The 16,713-nt window shown below is 44.8% G+C and overlaps 1 protein-coding gene across 2 annotated transcripts in view; it reads left to right on the forward strand.

The window, feature by feature from the left end:
* Window positions 1-2,445: 2,445 nt before the first annotated feature.
* Window positions 2,446-16,713, forward strand: part of ZFR2 (zinc finger RNA binding protein 2) — a 38,205-nt gene continuing 23,937 nt past the window's right edge. For both annotated transcript variants that reach the window (XR_005024409.2, XM_036883261.2), the window contains exon 1: window positions 2,446-2,767. Coding sequence is in view for 1 of the 2 variants with exons in the window: in XM_036883261.2 (XP_036739156.2) it covers window positions 2,507-2,767 (261 nt within the window). In the remaining variant the exon portion in view is untranslated. The remainder of the gene's footprint in view (window positions 2,768-16,713) is intronic.

Consider the following 16,713-nt stretch of genomic DNA (forward strand, 5'->3'; position numbering starts at 1 on the left):
GAGGCCCTGGCGAGGAACTTGGCTCTTGTCTGGTTTATTTTAAACTGTGGTTAAAAATATACATACGCAACAGAAAATTTACCATTCTAATAACTTTTAAGTGTACATCTTGGGGGTCATATTGTTGTGCAACCATCCCCACCGGCCATCTCCAGAACTTTCCATGTTCCCAAACTAGAACGCTGCTGTCCTCATGAAGCGCTACTGCCCCTGCCCCACCGGCCCCCCCCGCCCCGCCCCCGCTCCCCAGCCCCCTAACACAAGCTTCTTGAGATCAGAGATGTTGCATTTTGTCGTTGCTGTATTTCTAATTCCAGACCAGTGGTTCTACTGGGGGGGATTCAGCCCCCCCCAGGGGGCATTTGGTGGTGACATCTGGGGACATTTTGGTTATCGTGACTTGGGGGATAGGGGTGACACTGGCATGGAGTGGGTAGAGATCAGAGATAGTTCTCAACACCCTACCATGCACAAGACAGCCTCCTGCGACAGAGAATTATCCAGCCCCAAATATCAATGGTGTGGGGGGTTGAGAAACCTTAGAAGAACACCTGAGACAGTTCTCACTAAAATTAGTTTAGGCAATAAAATTGCTCGCCCTCTTTGAGTCTCATTTTCCTGATTTGCAAAGGGTAGTAATGCAAACACCAATACATTGCATTCTCATTATGTGTTGTTTCTGGATTTGTGAATTTGCCTAGTGGCTGAAATTTATTTTGTGACACCAGTGACCCTAAAATCAAAACTCATGGTGCTTTCAGGGTCGTTTGCAGATAAAACAGAGCCGTGAACAATTTGAGGGTTATAGCTGCAGGGAGTTGGAGGGAGGCCATGTGTAATTACTACACTGGACTTTAGCCAGGGCATGATGGGAGAGCTGCATTTGCCAGACCCACTAGATTCTTCCTTGTGGCCACACGGACATGAAGACACAAATGGATGAAGGCCATCCATTAAATCATCCATATGGCTCTTCTTGGCATCCTGGGCTTGCCATGATTTCTGTCCAAGATTTAACTAATCCTGTGCCTGCTTAAAGGGGCAAAGAAACCCCCCAGTATGGGTGGTAAATGTTCCTTTTTTTTAACCTTCTTTAAAATTAATTTTTTAAACTTGAAATAATTGCAGATTCACATTTGGTTGTAAGAAATAACAAAAATCCTCTATGTCCTTACCTCCAGGTCCTTAAGCCCCAGAAAACATAAAAACATGTTATCCATTTCTATAATTTTGGCTTTTCAATAATTTTATGTAAATGGAATCACAAGAGTATATAACCTTTTGGCAATGGCTTTTTCCACTCAGCATAATTCTCTAGCACTTCATCCAAGTTGTAGGTATTAAGTTTATTCTTTTTTATTGCTGAGTAGGATTTCATTGATGTGAAATGCCCAAAACAGACAAATCCAAATAGATAGATAATTAGTGCCAGGGGCTGGGGTGGGGTGGGGGCTGAGAAGTGACCATTAATGGACACAGGATTTCTTCCTGGAATGATAAGAATGTGCTGGAATTAGGTAGTGGTGATGATTGCACAACTCTATGAATATACTAAAACCATTTATTTGTACATGTTAAATGGATGAATTGTATGCTATGTGAATAATATCTCAAGCTGTTATTAACCAAAAAAGTAACTTCATTGTAATCAACAGTTTGGTTATGAACTGCTTCCCTGATTCCAAGTTCCCAAGGACTGGTTATCATGTCAGGGCTGTTCAGTGCTGCGGCCCCCAAGATGGCCTGGCTTGTAGTGAGTGGTGTGTGTGTGTGTATGTGTCAAGAAGAATCTTCAAAATGAATTACACTTAGAGTAGGGTCTCTCCCCTTCAGCACTGCCGACATTTGGGGTTCGGTTATTCTCGGGGGGCCGTCCTGGGCACGTGGGCAGCCTCCCCAGCCCCAACTCACTCAATGCCAGGAGCTCCCCCAGTCGTGACAACCACATATGCCCCCAGACACAGCCCAGTGTCCCATGGGGGCAGATCATTCCAGTTGAGAACCACTAATTTAGAGACACTGAACGTCCGGTGCTGAGTGGGCCCTTAAAAGGCCCCACGAAAAGGCTGGCACCCAAGAGGGTTGCCAAAGGGACAAGCAGAACTTGGCTGTGCCAAGAGGGCCACATCCCCACAGGGAGAGCGGTCATCAGCAGGCCTCTCAAACCCACCCAAGTGGACAGAAAGTAAAACAACCTCGAGGCTCGCGACCAGAGCCGGGAATGGGACACAGAGGTAGAGTCGCGAGAGAGACTCTCCGCTCCAGCTGAGCTTTTAAAGAGAAGGCGAGACTCCGGGCCGGGGCAGGGCTTGCGGGGAGGGGCGTGGCATGAGCCAAAGACCCCGGATACAGAGAGGTCGCCGACAGGGAGCTTTGCGTAAGGGAGGGGGCTTGCGTAATGGGCGGGGCTTGAGCAGAAACTCCTCGCATCTGAGGGGTTAAACCCAAGGCGGGGCTTTAAGAGCCCAGGTCTAGGCGCTGGGCGGGTTCGAGGCGGAGACCCCGGATGCCGAGCCCTCGGAGGCAAAGAGGGCCTCCGGGAAGGGAGCCGAGCTTGCGTCGGGGGCGGGGCTTAGAGGTACAGACGCCCCTCTTCCAACCCGCACCGTGGAGCGGGAAGCCAGAAGGCGCGAGCTTCGCGCGGGGGTCGGGGCCTGGGGCGCGTGGCTGGACGAGAGCGGTGCGCGGCCCGGTGACGTCACGTCGCCGGCCCCGCCCCTTCGCGCCTCCGGCTCGGCTGGCGCTGTGTGGAGACGCCAACATGGCGGTGAGTCACTGTTACGATTTCGCCTAGAGCGCCGGTCCGCAGTATGGGTAACGGCCCCGCGTCGCCCCGCCCGACCCGTCCTGGGGGAGCCGTGTTGCGCGGAGCCGCAGGTCGGCTTTTCGGTCGGACCCGAGCGGGGCGCGCGCTGGGAGGCCTGCTCAGGCCAAAATGGCCGCGGCCCCGAGTTATCGTTGAGGGGGAGGGCGGAGGGGCTCCTGCTGTGGGAGGGGGCCTGGGCCTTTCGCGGGGATGAATACTGAGCCGTGCTGAGCAGCGGATCCGTACCTGAGCGGGGTGCCGAGTATGACGCGGGGAGCGGGCCCCGGCACCTGAGGTGCCCGAGAGCAGACGGGCCTGGGGATGGCCTGGAGGGCGGGGGTGGGGCAGGGGCCTGGCGTGGGGGGGAGGGGCGTGCACGTGGGGACCTGGAGCCTGACCCTAGGGGGACCTGGCCACGCCTGGGGGCGTGGAGTCTGGAGGTACTGATACCTGGCGGGGTCTGTGAGAGAGCGCGGAGACCTTGGGGAGGGGAGCTGAGGTCTGACTCGGGGGAGACGGGGCGGGTGGATGACTTGACCTTGGTGGGCGCCTTGGGGCTTCCAGAGGAGGAGTGGGTAGAAGCACCTGGGACCTTGAAACTCTGTGGAGTAAGGAGTTTGGATATTTGAGAGCAAGTAAAAAGAGGTTGTGGACATCAGGAGTGCTAATGTTCTCTGCGCTTGGAGTGGGTTCTCAGCTGTGGTGTTTGGCCGGTAAAGGATTTTCTATCAGGAAAAGGCTGTGTGGCCTGCTGTTTTCTGGAACATGGTGTCAGATTTTCGTTTTTATGCTCCTTTATTTCCATCATCCTTGGTATTCCCATCTCCAGTGCTTAAAGAAGCAGGACTCTTCTGCTCAGCTAGGTTGTCAGAGGGCCTGAACGTCTGGAAAAGCCCCCCTGCTCTCTTACTAGTCCTTCTTTCTTCTCTCTCCTCGTTCTGTTTTTCCAGTGCATTCTTCAACCAGGTGTGGAAAAATCACTTGCATGTTATATTTTCTATTAAGATTACCTTCAAGAAGAGACATTGAGCATTTACAATGTAAAATACGTAATTGCTGGACTTCAGTCGCTGTTTCTTGTTATTTACTTAAGTCATTTTAGTGCAAATATTGTGTGTATTTTGATGACTTAAGTGACACAGTATACAGTAACAGTATACTGTGTTGAATTAGTCTGTGCCTTTAGATTTGTCCCCTGGATTGTGTGTTGTTCCTTGAGAAAAAGGTAAACTGAACTAAAACATGGGAACCATAGCAAAATAAATTTCAGTTTCACAAAACCTTGATATGGGATAATCTGCTTTATTTGAATGACTTTAAGTTAACCAGACATTCTCTTTGGGGGGAAATGACTTTTGCTTGGAACTTCAGCTGCTTTTAAAGTATATATTTCTTATATAATGTGCCATGGAAAAACTGATTAGATTATATTTTGTGAATACCAACTTTATGGTACCATTTTCACAACAGTATTTACAAAGCCCATTTCATGAATTGCTAAAGCAAAGACAGCAGTTTATTTCTCCGAGGAATTTTGTTTTCTTGGCTTTTAAATTTGATAACCATAGCCTAGATAGAAGTATTCCTTATATTTTATTGTTACCGTAAACAGGGGTGAAATCGGAACTACTTTTAATTGTTGGTCAGTAGGAATTGTATGCCCATTCACTCTTGAAGGCATAAGAAAAATTTGCAATTATTGAAAATGATGGCTTTATTTTATGTGGTTTTTTAATTTTATAAAGCTTTTTTATAGTTCTGTAAGCATTCAGAATTAAGTATTAATCACATGTATAAAATAGAATTCAACAGTGTTTTTAATTAACACTGAGTACAGTTTTCAATTGTGAGGCTGAGAGCAACTCAGGAAATCCAGCAAGGTTCTGTATGAATTTAAATCACATTGGTAATAAAAACATTGAGAGCGTATAGCTGTGTGTTGGGCGGACCCTGGTAGAGGAACTTGACAGGCTGGCCCTATCTACTGTTACATCTTTCTCTTTGTTTAGCGGTTTTGTCAAAGTTCCACCTGTGTAGTATAACTGGCTAGCTCTGCCCCAATCTCATTTAAAATTATTTTTTCACATGAATATAGTTGGTGTTCCTTTGTGTGCTTACAGAGGTAAGGGGACAAAGTTGGTTGATCTGAATAAGTAACTGAGTAGTCTTGGAAAAATAAGGAAAACCTGTAGAAAGAGTATTAGTGACTTTGTGTTCATTCTCTTTTTATTCTATATTAGTGAATTGAAAAAAAAATTTGTGCAACTTTAGATCAGGTATTGCAGATGCTCTTTTAAGGGCCAGACATGAACATGAATAAATTGAATCTAAGATGGTAGAGTGGGGGGGGGGCGTCAAGATAGAGCCTGCACCCCGACACACCCCAACCTGTCATCTATCATGTGGGACTGAACCCCGTAAGGCGAGTCTTCCCGGTTTCCCAGAGGACCCACAGTTGCTTCTCTGTGTGAAAGCCTCCAAGTTGGGAATACCAGCACCAAATTCAGACTGTTTGGGACAAATGACAGCTGCCTCCACTGTATGACCTCTGCTTCATGTTTTTGAAACTTTAATCACAAAACGATAATGTAGAAGATGTTATAGATGTTTGGTATTTAAAAGGAAGAGTATGTATCCCAGCTAGTTGGAGGAGCCCCCCATTTGGACTGGTTTAGTCAGTTAAGGTTCTGTGTTTTTTTGTTTTGTTTTTTTTTAAGTTCATGTTAAGAAGTTAGTACTAGTGTTTATTTTATTTGTGGCTCTTGAGTTGTTCTGATAGCTTATTCATCCAAGCCACATATTGAGCTCTAATTCAGAACAAGTAGGCAGCTTTGACAAAGCACAGAGATTTTTTGTCTATTTGATTTGTTTTTTTTGCATGTCTCTATGTCTGTGATGCCTTAAATCTGAAGTGTGCTGTTAACTCATGGAACAGTCTTCAGAGTCTTGGTGGAAAAAGGTTTTGGCTCAGTTGGTAATTGTTCCCTTGTTCTGTCCCTTAAACCAAGGTGTCCACCACCAGCTGTTCTTTTCTGTTACTGTGTGTGCAATGTGATAATTTTAATTGAGGTTGCCAGATGTATTTTGGCTGGAAACTTCGTTTGTAAGTGTGTTGGGGAACAGGGCTTCCGTTAGAGTAGATGCTTTGCTTTCGGCATTTTGTTTTTTCTCCAAATTTGCATCTGTGGTAGGTACATCACTGTCTGTTTGCCTCTTTCAAATTAATGTCCTCCAAGTCACTTATTTGTCACTGTAGATTAGGAATGGAAAATTTCTTCACTTTGGTTTGTAACATTTTGTATTTTGGAATGTCAGTTCTGTCCACTGAGGTTGACTCTTTGATGGATTTTGCTCTCCCTGAGAAGAATGGGCTATAACATCTAAGACCCTTGGAATGAATGCTTTTAAAAAGCCAGTAGCTTTTTCTTTTTTCTTTTTTTAATTTGTTTTTATTAAGATGTCATTGATACACAATCTTATGAAGGTTTCATATGAGCAACATTGTAGTTACTACATTCACCCATATTATCAAGTCCCCCCCACACACCCTTCCACAGTCACTGACCATCAGTGTAGCAAGATGCCACAGAGTCACTACTTGTCCTCTCTGTGTTACACTGTCTTCCCCATGACTCCCCCATACCATGTGTACTCATGGTAATACCCCTCAATCCCCTTCTCCCACCCCCCCCTTTGGTAACCACTAGTCCCTTCTTTGAGTGTGTGAGTCTGCTGCTGTTTTGTTTCTTCAGTTTTTCTTTGTTGTTGTATTCCACAAATGAATAAATGAGGGAAATAATTTGGTATTTGTCCTTCTTTGCCTGGCACCAGTAGCAGCTTTTTAATTTTGAATGTCATTGTTTGAATCCAGGGCTGGTGGTGTGACATCTGGTGTACTTGCTCGTGAGAACCTCACATTGGCAGTCTGGTCCTGCCTTCCTCTGCTGACATGAGAGGCGCACACATTAAACCAGCGTAGATGTGGCTGCAGATGTTTCTCTGCCCCTTGAACATCAGGGCTGGAACCAGGTGACCCTCTCCAGTCCCCAGACTCTGGCTTTTCCTTTTGGTTCACAGCAGTTGGAAATCCTTTCACTTGTACTCCTTTTGGAGGGTATGTATATGATGCTTTTTCTTTAGTTTAGCCAGTGTATCATCAGGATGGTGTTCCTAAGCACCTGACCAGCCGGGCTCACCATGTAGCCATCCTGCGTGTGTGACCATACTCCTTTTCAGAAGGATGGAAGAGAATTCCGGGAGTTGCTCTGATAACACACAGAATCTGGCTCACCATGGAGGCTCAGTAATTCCTGTCACCAATCTCTGGAACACGGAGCAGCCTGGCTCTGTTTTGGAGCTGGAGACTCTGACTGCAGTTAAAGAAGGTTGCAGGTGGCGGCCAGGGAATAACATCATCCCCTGTCATCTTCTCAAGAGCCCAAAGATTGAGCTCATCAGACTCCTTTCCAGTGCATCGGGATGTTTCCTGGGGTATCTGGATCTGAAATGGGCATTTCACTTGGAGAATGCACATAAGGGTTTCACGGGAAAAAAGAAAATCCTGTTAAAATCAGAATTATATGGGTATGAATGTATAATATGTTCATGTTTTGAATATAAAGCCCTGCAAACCTAAGTGCCAAATGAAATAATTGCTGGGTGTGTTTGTATGCCATGTATGCATGTACACGTAAAGTAATTGAAATGTGATCTTACTGCCAATAAAACAGATATGGAAATACTTTCCCTGATCAGTGTCTTTGGTGACCTTATTAGCATTCGGGTATCGCACATCACAAAGAACCATCTAAATTCTGAATGTTACTCGACCCTGTGAGTAGTTACGGACGTGCCTGGAAAACTGGGCTGTGTCTGGGATGCTGGAGTGAAGGTTTTCTCTCAGCACTGCAAGATAGGTGATCGTTCTGTTGAGGTTTCCAGCTGTCCAGCAGTGACATTTAACCTTGGGCTGCCTTATTTTTCACCCCTTGGAGGAGTGTCAGGACAGGGTGATAAGTAGGTGAAGAGCTGTGTCCAGAAGGAAGGGACCACGATTTACAAAGTACTGTCTGAGGTTTTTCAGCACCGTTACTTCAGGAAACTCTTTTTTTCCACTTGATTATTTTCTCAGACTAATGTTTTTGGTTTTGTATGTGTGTGTGTACCTGTTGAGTATGATTCTTTGAAATCAGTGTACAACAGAAATTGTTGTAGCAGACCCAGGGTGACCTGACTTCCCTCCTGGCCGTTCCTAAGATATTTCAGCAGCTGCCTGTAGATTGCTCGGATACGCCCTTCTGAAGAGAACTCCACATTCAAGGTCTGATGTACCTTTTAGGATTGGCCTTTTAGGAGCAAGTGAGAGCCTGTCCCACAGGAGAGAGCCCTGGGTCAGGGAGCCTGGATTCCTCACACGAGTCTCTTCTGTATGCCAAGCCTCTGTGTCCCTGTCAACGAGGTGACCAGTTGAACAAAATAGTATCGATGGGTCTTGCCATCCATGCATTCTAAATCTTCCTAGATGATGTACCTAAAAAAGTTTGACTCCCCAAAACTTTGAGACCAGCAAGTCATCAGAAGACATTTGCCTTGGGGACACAAAGATGAGGATGCCAGCCAGGACTTGTAAATCTTCATTCACACAGGTGTGCTTAAGTACTGCTTTTCCTGCATTAATAGGTGCCCCGTGCTTTGCCCCCAGCTTCCTGTCTCAGCTCTTCTCCCTCCCAGTCAGGTGGCACCAGCCAGGTCCTCGTTGTCGTGATTGCCTGGTTGTTGTGGGAACAGCAGCCCTTGATGTTGTGTATGGTGGCACACTCCTTGAGCAACAGGTGACTCCAGACAGCAACAGCACAAAACTTAGCCTCCTCCCTTGAGGGAGGCTTCACCAAGGGTAATTTGTAGTTTTCATTCCTGTTCTTCAACCACCAACTCCCAATTCCTCGATCTTCATCAGGGGTTGAAAACTGGCAGTCTGCAGACCACATTGGAGTCTACGCCTGCTTTCTTGGGCCTGTGTAGAGGGATTTGTGCTTGCTTTATTAGAATTAGTTGCCAGCATTAAAAAATTGGGAGACTACAAAAACCCTGAGGTTTCTAACATCAGATAAAACCAGAAGATCTGGCAAACCTGGGCTGCGTCATGAGTGCCTGCTTGGGCAAGGCCCTGAAGCCTGAGAGGTCTGGTCAAGAGGTAAGTATTCCCATTTTACAGGAGAGTAGGAGGCTAGGAAGGAATAAGTGACTTGCTCAGGCCCCCCAGTGAGCAGAGCCAGGGTTGGAAGCCAGGTGGTGTAGCTCTGGCTGCCCTGCCTGTTCGCCTGGGCCATGGTGCCTCCCAGTGACGGAGCTTGAAATCCCTGTGACTAACGATTCTTGTGCAGAGCCCTCTCATCCTCTTCTCCGTCATCGGCTCTGGGAACATCTCACGTGTGCCCACGGGATTTTAATGTATGGAAATGTCTGCATGAGGACCCGGAGAGGCTGATGCTGTTGAAAGAAAGTACTGCCTTTCCCCAGAGAAGGAGACGTGCCACTCGGGGCTATGTACAGTTTGCAGTTTAACCTCAGCAAAGGCTTTCTGATACCCCATTCCAGCAGGGCTGCTTAACCTGGGCCTCTGAAGCCCCTGCTGATTACAGAACCAGCTGAGCCCTTTCTAGGGCTGGAAGTCACAGTTTTCATCTGATTTTTAAAGGACCCAGAAAAAGGCCATTAGAAAGTGAGAAGTCTAGGTGATCAGGGACCTCCCACGAAGGGGAGCCTGAGAAAGAGTGTGCGGTGCTGTTCCTTCAGTCCTCGGGCAGGGAGCCCAGGTGGGAGCAACAGCCTCTGCTGCCCACCCAGCCACTTTCCCCCCCGGGCATGGCTCTAATCCCTGACCCCCAACCCCGGGGACCCCACCCTGTCCTTGTAGATCTGAGTTTCTCAGAAGTAGCATCTTTGGCATTGGGGCTGTATCATTCTCGGGTGGACACTGGGGTGTTGAGCAGCATGCTAGGCCCCAACCCACTTGGTGTAGTAGCACCACCCACTGTGACAGCCACAGATGGCCCCAGCTTCACCCAGTGTCCCCTAGGGGCAGAATCCCCCCCATGTGAGAACCCCTGCTCTAGATTCTACCCTGGGTTTGACAACCGTGTGGGGCCTGCTGTGGAAAGTCTGTCCCATGAGCAGTCGTTCGGCTAGCTCAGCTCCTAAAACCACAGTGTGGGGGATGGGTTCCCAAAATGTTCCTGTCCTTGCGACTGTTCCCATCTAGAAATGGCATTGATTCAAGTCCCTACCCCTTGAATCTGGGCTTCCTCAGGCTTTGTCTTGCTTGGCCAGTAGACTGCAGCGGAAGTGACCCTGCCATACACTGAAGGTATGTGTCCACCCCCAGAACCATATGCTGGAAGCTAGTCCCCAAGGATTAGGTGCCACAGACATGCCCCCCAATTTGAGGGTCACGCTATGCTCCACTTCCTCATAGAGCTACTCAGCTGAATGAAGGCCAGGCAGCCCTTTGTCCTCTCAGTCCATAAACAGCTGTGTGTTGGTGGCTTCCTGGTGTTATGAGCAGTTATTCAGGATAAGGTGGGTTGGGTGTTCCCTTTCTGGATCACGTCTGCCATTTTAATCATTGTCATCAAACATTTAGTCTGCTCGACTGCTCTTGGAGGTGTTGGGAAGCCCCTGACCACCAGAGCCGCCTTTAGCCAAACTTGTCACAGGGGACATGATGTCTCATGTTCTGTTCCCATTTCCATCCCTTGGGAGGAGGCCCTGAGTGTGTCATGTCCCATAATAATGGACCTTACCCGCAGGTTCTCTCTACGGCATCACCACCTGGATTAGTCTGCTCAGACTGTCATGGACAATACATTTATTGTCTCACCGTTCTGGAGACTGTGTCCAAGGTCATGGTGCCAGCGTGGCTGGTTTCTCCTGAGGCCTTGCAAATGACCTTGCTTTGTCCTCACATAGCCTTCCCTCCGTGTGTGCATCCTTGGTGTCTCTTCTTATAAGAGCACCAGTCCTATTGGATTAGGCCCCTACCCTTTATGTCCACATTTAACTAATTCTTTAAAGGCCCTATCTCCAGCATACAGTCTCATTGGGAGGTAAGGCTTTATGTGAATTTGGGGGGGCGCACCCAGTTTAGTCTATCGCACTCCCTTAGCATCCTAAAACAGGTCTTGTCATGAGATACCCTAGTGACTCCCCATTGTTTCCTGGATAAAATCCAGATTCTGCCTAGCATCTGAGAGCCCTGAGTGCACTTTCCAGCCTCCTGTCACCCAGCACATCTGTCCCTCAGCACACAGGACTGTTTCCTTGTCAACTCCATGCTTTTCTCCCATTCTGACATCTGTGCCAGGCCCTTCACTCAGCCCAGTGAGCTGCATCTGAGCCCCTCACCCTTGTGCCAAAATCCCAGTCACCTTCACTTGTGGCTATAGAAGTCTAAACAAATTAAAAATTTGAAAACCTTAAGTTGTGCTCAGTCACTTTAGCCACATTTAAGTGTGTAGGAGCCACGTGTGGCTAGTGCTGCCATATATTGGACAGTGCAGTTCTAAAATGGTCCAGGATGGGGAAACTTCTAGCCCATGTGGAAGGACAGTATGGAGAATAAGGTTAGTGTTAAAAAGGAACGAACCACAGAAAGATGGCAGTGTGAGAGGTGAGACAGAGGCTTCCTCCTAAAACCACATTTAATACGAAAATACAATTAATACAACTAATCCTGAGAGAGCAACGGGAAAGAGGACTGCGCCAGACTGCATACACCTGGAGAAAAGAGCAGACCTCACGGAACAGGGTAACATACCAAAGCTGTGTCCCGGCGGGACCTGAGCCCTTCCCCAACCCCAGCTCACTGGTGGGAGGAAGAGAAACAGCAGGGAGGGAGTGGAGGCCTGGGACTGCTGAATACCTAACTCCGGAGATCTGCTCTGGGAGCACAAATCTACATTTCATGCTGCTTTCATGATACTCTCGTGATTACAGCACTGGAAAGCTAAGGCAGAATTCCTGGAGAGACTGAGATTCCAGCCGCTTGTGGAAAGCAGGGATCCATATCCGGCTGCTCTGGGACAAAAGCTTATACCTGTGTGCTTGGCCCACTGGTTCAGGCAGTGGAGACAGGCATAGCAGCCGGGAAGGGGGGAACAGCTCTTCCCTGCCCCCCAGGCACCAATCCCACTCCCTTGCGACCCCCGACATTGCTTCAGTGGCTGAGCATCTCCAGAGAGTAGAGCTTCTGGACACTAGAGGGCACCATACACAAATATGAAACACCAAAGGAATCTGGTCCAGAGTAAAATTAATATAACCCCTGAGAAAGATGACATGGACCTCATGACTCTTCCTGAAAGGGAGTTCAAAATAAAAATCATTAACATACTAATGGAGGTACGGAAAGATATTCAAGAACTCAGGAATGAATTCCGGTCGGAGATCCAATCGTTGAAGACCACAATGGAGGATATTAAAAGCAGACTAGATATGGTGGAGGAGACAATAAATGAAATAGAAACTAGAGAAGAGGAATACAAAGAAGCTGAGGCACAGAGAGAAAAAAGGATGTCTAAGAATGAAAGAATATTGAGAGAACTGTGTGACTGATCCAAACGGAACAATATTCGCATTATAGGGATACCAGAAGAAGAAGAAGAAGAAGAGAGAAAAAGGGATAGAAAGTGTCTTTGAGGAGGTAATTGCTGTAAACTTCCCCAATCTTGGGAAGGAGATAGTCTCTCAGGCCACGGAGATCCACAGATCTCCCAACACAAGGGACCCAAGGAAGACAACACCAAGACATATAGTAATTAAAATGGGAAAGATCAAGGATAAGGACAGACTGTTAAAAGCAACCAGAGACAGAAATAAGATCACATACAAAGGAAAGCCCATCAGGCTAACATCAGACTTCTCAGCAGAAACCTTACAGGCCAGAAGGGAGTGGCATGATGTATTTAATGCCATGAAGCAGAAGGGCCTGGAACCAAGATTACTTTATCTGGCAAGATTATCATTTAAATTTGAAAGAGGGATTAAACAATTTCCAGATAAGCAAAAGCTGAGAGAATTTACCTCCCCAAAACCATCTTTACAGCCTATTCTGGAGGGACTGCTATAAATGAAAGTGCTCCTAAGGTTTAATAGCTGTCACCAAAGGTAATAAAACCACAGTAAAAAAAGTAGAACAGCTAATTACTAAGCAAATGCAAAATTAAATTAACTATCCCCAAAGTCAATCAAGGGATAGACAAAGAGTACAGAATATGATACATAATATATAAAGAATGGAGGAGGAAGAAAAAGGAGGAGAAAAATAAAAGAACCCTTAGATTATGTTTGTAATAGCATATTAAGTGAGTTAAGTTAGACTCTTAGATAGTAAGGAAGTTACCCTTGAACCTTTGGTAACTATGAATCTAAAGTCTGCAATGTCAATAAGTACATACCTATCGATAATCATCCTAAATGTAAATGGACTGCACACACCAATCAAAAGACACAGAGTCACGAATGGATAAAAAAAACAAGACCCATCTATATGCTGCCTACCAGAGACTCACTTCAAACCCAAAGACGTACACAGACTAAAAGTGAAGGGATGGAAAAAGATATTTCATGCAACTAATAGAAAAAAGCAGGTGTTGCAGTACTTGTATCAGACAAAATAGACTTCAAAACAAAGACAGTCACAAGAGACAAAGAAGTACATTACATAAAGGGGTCAATCCAACAAGATATAACCATTATAAGTATCTATGCTCCCAACACACGAGCACCTACATGTGTGAAACAAATACTAATCGAATTAAAATGGGAAATAGAATGCAATGCATTCATTCTAGGAAACTTCAACACTCTACTCACTCTGAAGGACAGATCAACCACACAGAAAATAAGGACACAGAGGCACTGAACAACACATCAGAACAGATGGACCTAACAGACATCTACAGAACTCTACATCCAAAAGCAGCTGAATACACATTCTTCTCAAGTGCACATAGAACATTTCAAGAATAGGTCACATACTAGGCCACAAAAAGAGCCTCAGTAAATTCAAAAAGATTGAAATTGTACCAACCAGTTTCTCAGACCACAGAGGTATGAGACTAGAAATAAATTACGCAAAGAAAATGAAAAATCCCACAAACATATGGAGGCTTCACAACATGCTTCTGAATAACCAGTGGATCAATGACCAAATAAAAACAGATCAAGCAATATATGGAGACAAATGACAACAATAATTCAAGACTGCAAAATCTGTGAGATGCAGCAAAGGCCATGCTAAGAGGAAAGTATATTGCAATACAGGCCTACCTCAGGAAAGAAGAACAGTCCCATATAAGCAGTCTAGAAAAAGAACAGATGAAGCCCAAAGTCAGTAGAAGGAGGGACATAATAAAGATTAGAGTAGAGCAGAAATAAATAAAATTGAGATGAATAAAACTATAGAAAAAATCAATGAAAGCAGGAGCTGGTTCTTCGAGAAAATAAACAAAATAGATAAACCCCTAGCCAGACTTATAAAAAAAAAAAGTCTATATACATAAATAGAATCAGAAATGAGAAAGGAAAAATCACTACGGGCACCACAGAAATACAAATAATTATTATAGAATACTATAAAAAATTATATGCTAACTGGATAACCTAGGAGAAATGGACAACTTTCTAGAAAAATACAACCTTCCATGGCTGACCAAGGAAGAAACAGAAAATCTGAACAGACCAATTACCAGCAACAAAATTGAACTGGTAATCAAAAAACTTCCTAAGAACAAAACCCCTGGACCAGATGGCTACACTGCTGAATTTTATCAAACATTTAGTGAAGACCTAATACCCATCCTCCTCAAAGTTTTCCGAAGGGTAGAAGAAGAGGGAATACTTCCAAACTCATTCAATGAGGCCAGCGTCACTCTAATGCCAAAACCAGGCAAAGACACGGCAAAAAAAGAAAATTACAGACCAATATCCCTGATGAACATAGATGCAAAAATACTCAACAAAATATTAGCAAACCGAATTAAAAAATACATCAAAAAGATCATCCATCATGATCAAGTAGGATTTATTCCAGGGATGCAAGGATGGCACAACATTTGAAAATCCATCAACATCATCCACCACATCAACAAAAAGAAGGACAAAAACCACATGATCATCTCCATAGATGCTGAAAAAGCATTTGACAAAATTCAACATTCATTCATGATAAAAACTCTCAACAAAATGGGTATAGAGGGCAAGTACCTCAACATAATCAAGGTCATATATGACAAACCCACAGTCAACATTATACTTAACAGTGAGAAGCTGAAAGCTTTTCCTTTAAGATTGGGAACAAGACAAAGATGCCCACTTTCCCCACTTCTATTCAACATAGTACTGGAGGTCCTAGCCACGGCAATCAGACAACACAAAGAAATAAAAGGCATCCAGATTGGCAAGGAAGAAATTAAACTGTCCCTGTTTGCAGATGACATGATATTGTACATAAAAAGCCCTAAAGAATCCACTCCAAAACTACTAGCTCTAGTATCTGAATTCAGCAAAGTTGCAGGATACAAAATTAATACACAGAAATCTCTGGCATTCCTATACACTAACAATGAACTAGCAGAGTGAGAAATCAGGAAAACAATTCCATTCACAGTCACATCAAAAAGAATAAAATACCTAGGAATAAACCTAACCAAGGAAGTGAAAGACCTATACCCTGAAAACTACAAGACACTCTTAAGAGAAATTAAAGAAGATACCAATAAATGGAAACCCATGGATAGGAAGAATTAATATTGTCAAAATGGCCATCCTGCCTAAAGCAATCTATAGATACAATGCAATTCCTATTAAAATACCAACAGCATTCTTCAATGAACTAGAGAAAATTAATCTAAAATTCATATGGAACCACAGAAGTCCTCAAATAGCCAAAGCAATTCTGAGAAGGAAGAATTACGCTCCCCAACTTCAAGCTCTACTACAAAGCCACAGTAATCAAGACAATTTGGTACTGGCACAAGAACAGACCCATAGACCAATGGAACAGGCTAAAGAGCCCAGATATAAACCCTAGCATATATGGTCAATTAATATATGGTAAAGGAGCCATGGATATACAATGGGGAAATGACAGCCTCTTCAACAGCTGGTGTTGGCAAAACTGGACAGCTACATGCAAGAGAATGAAACTGGATTATTGTTTAACCCCATACACAAAAGTAAACTCGAAATGGAATAAAGACTTGAATGTAAGTCATGAAACCATAAAACTCTTAGAAGACAACATAGGTAAACACCTCCTAAATATAAGAATGAGCAACTTCTTCCTGAACACATCTCCTCGAGCAAGGGAAACTAAAGCAAAAATAAATTCATGGGACTACATCAAACTGAAAAGTTTCTGTACAGCAAAGGACACCATCAACAGAACAAAAAGGCATCCTACAGTATGGGAGAATATATTTGTAAATTACATATCCAACAAGGGGTTAACATCCAAAATATATAAAGAACTTACACACCTCAACACCCAAAAAGCAAGTAACCTGATTAACAAATGGGCAGAGGATATGAAGAGACAGTTCTCCAAAGAAGAAATTCAGATGGCCAACAGACACATGAAAAGATGCTCCACATCACTAATCATCAGGGAAATGCAAATTAAAACCACAATAAGATATCACCTCACACCAGTAAGGAAGGCCAGCATCGAAAAGACTAAGAACAACAAATGCTGGCGAAGATGTGGAGAAAGGGGAACCCTCCTACACTGCTGGTGGGAATGTAAGGTAGTTCAACCATTGTGGAAAGCAATATGGAGGTTCCTCAAAAAACTAAAAATAGAAATACCATTTGACCCTGAAATCCTACTCCTTGGAATTTACCCAAGG

The sequence above is a fragment of the Manis pentadactyla genome, chromosome 12, assembly GCF_030020395.1.
Source record: "Manis pentadactyla isolate mManPen7 chromosome 12, mManPen7.hap1, whole genome shotgun sequence".
Classification (NCBI taxonomy): domain Eukaryota; kingdom Metazoa; phylum Chordata; class Mammalia; order Pholidota; family Manidae; genus Manis; species Manis pentadactyla.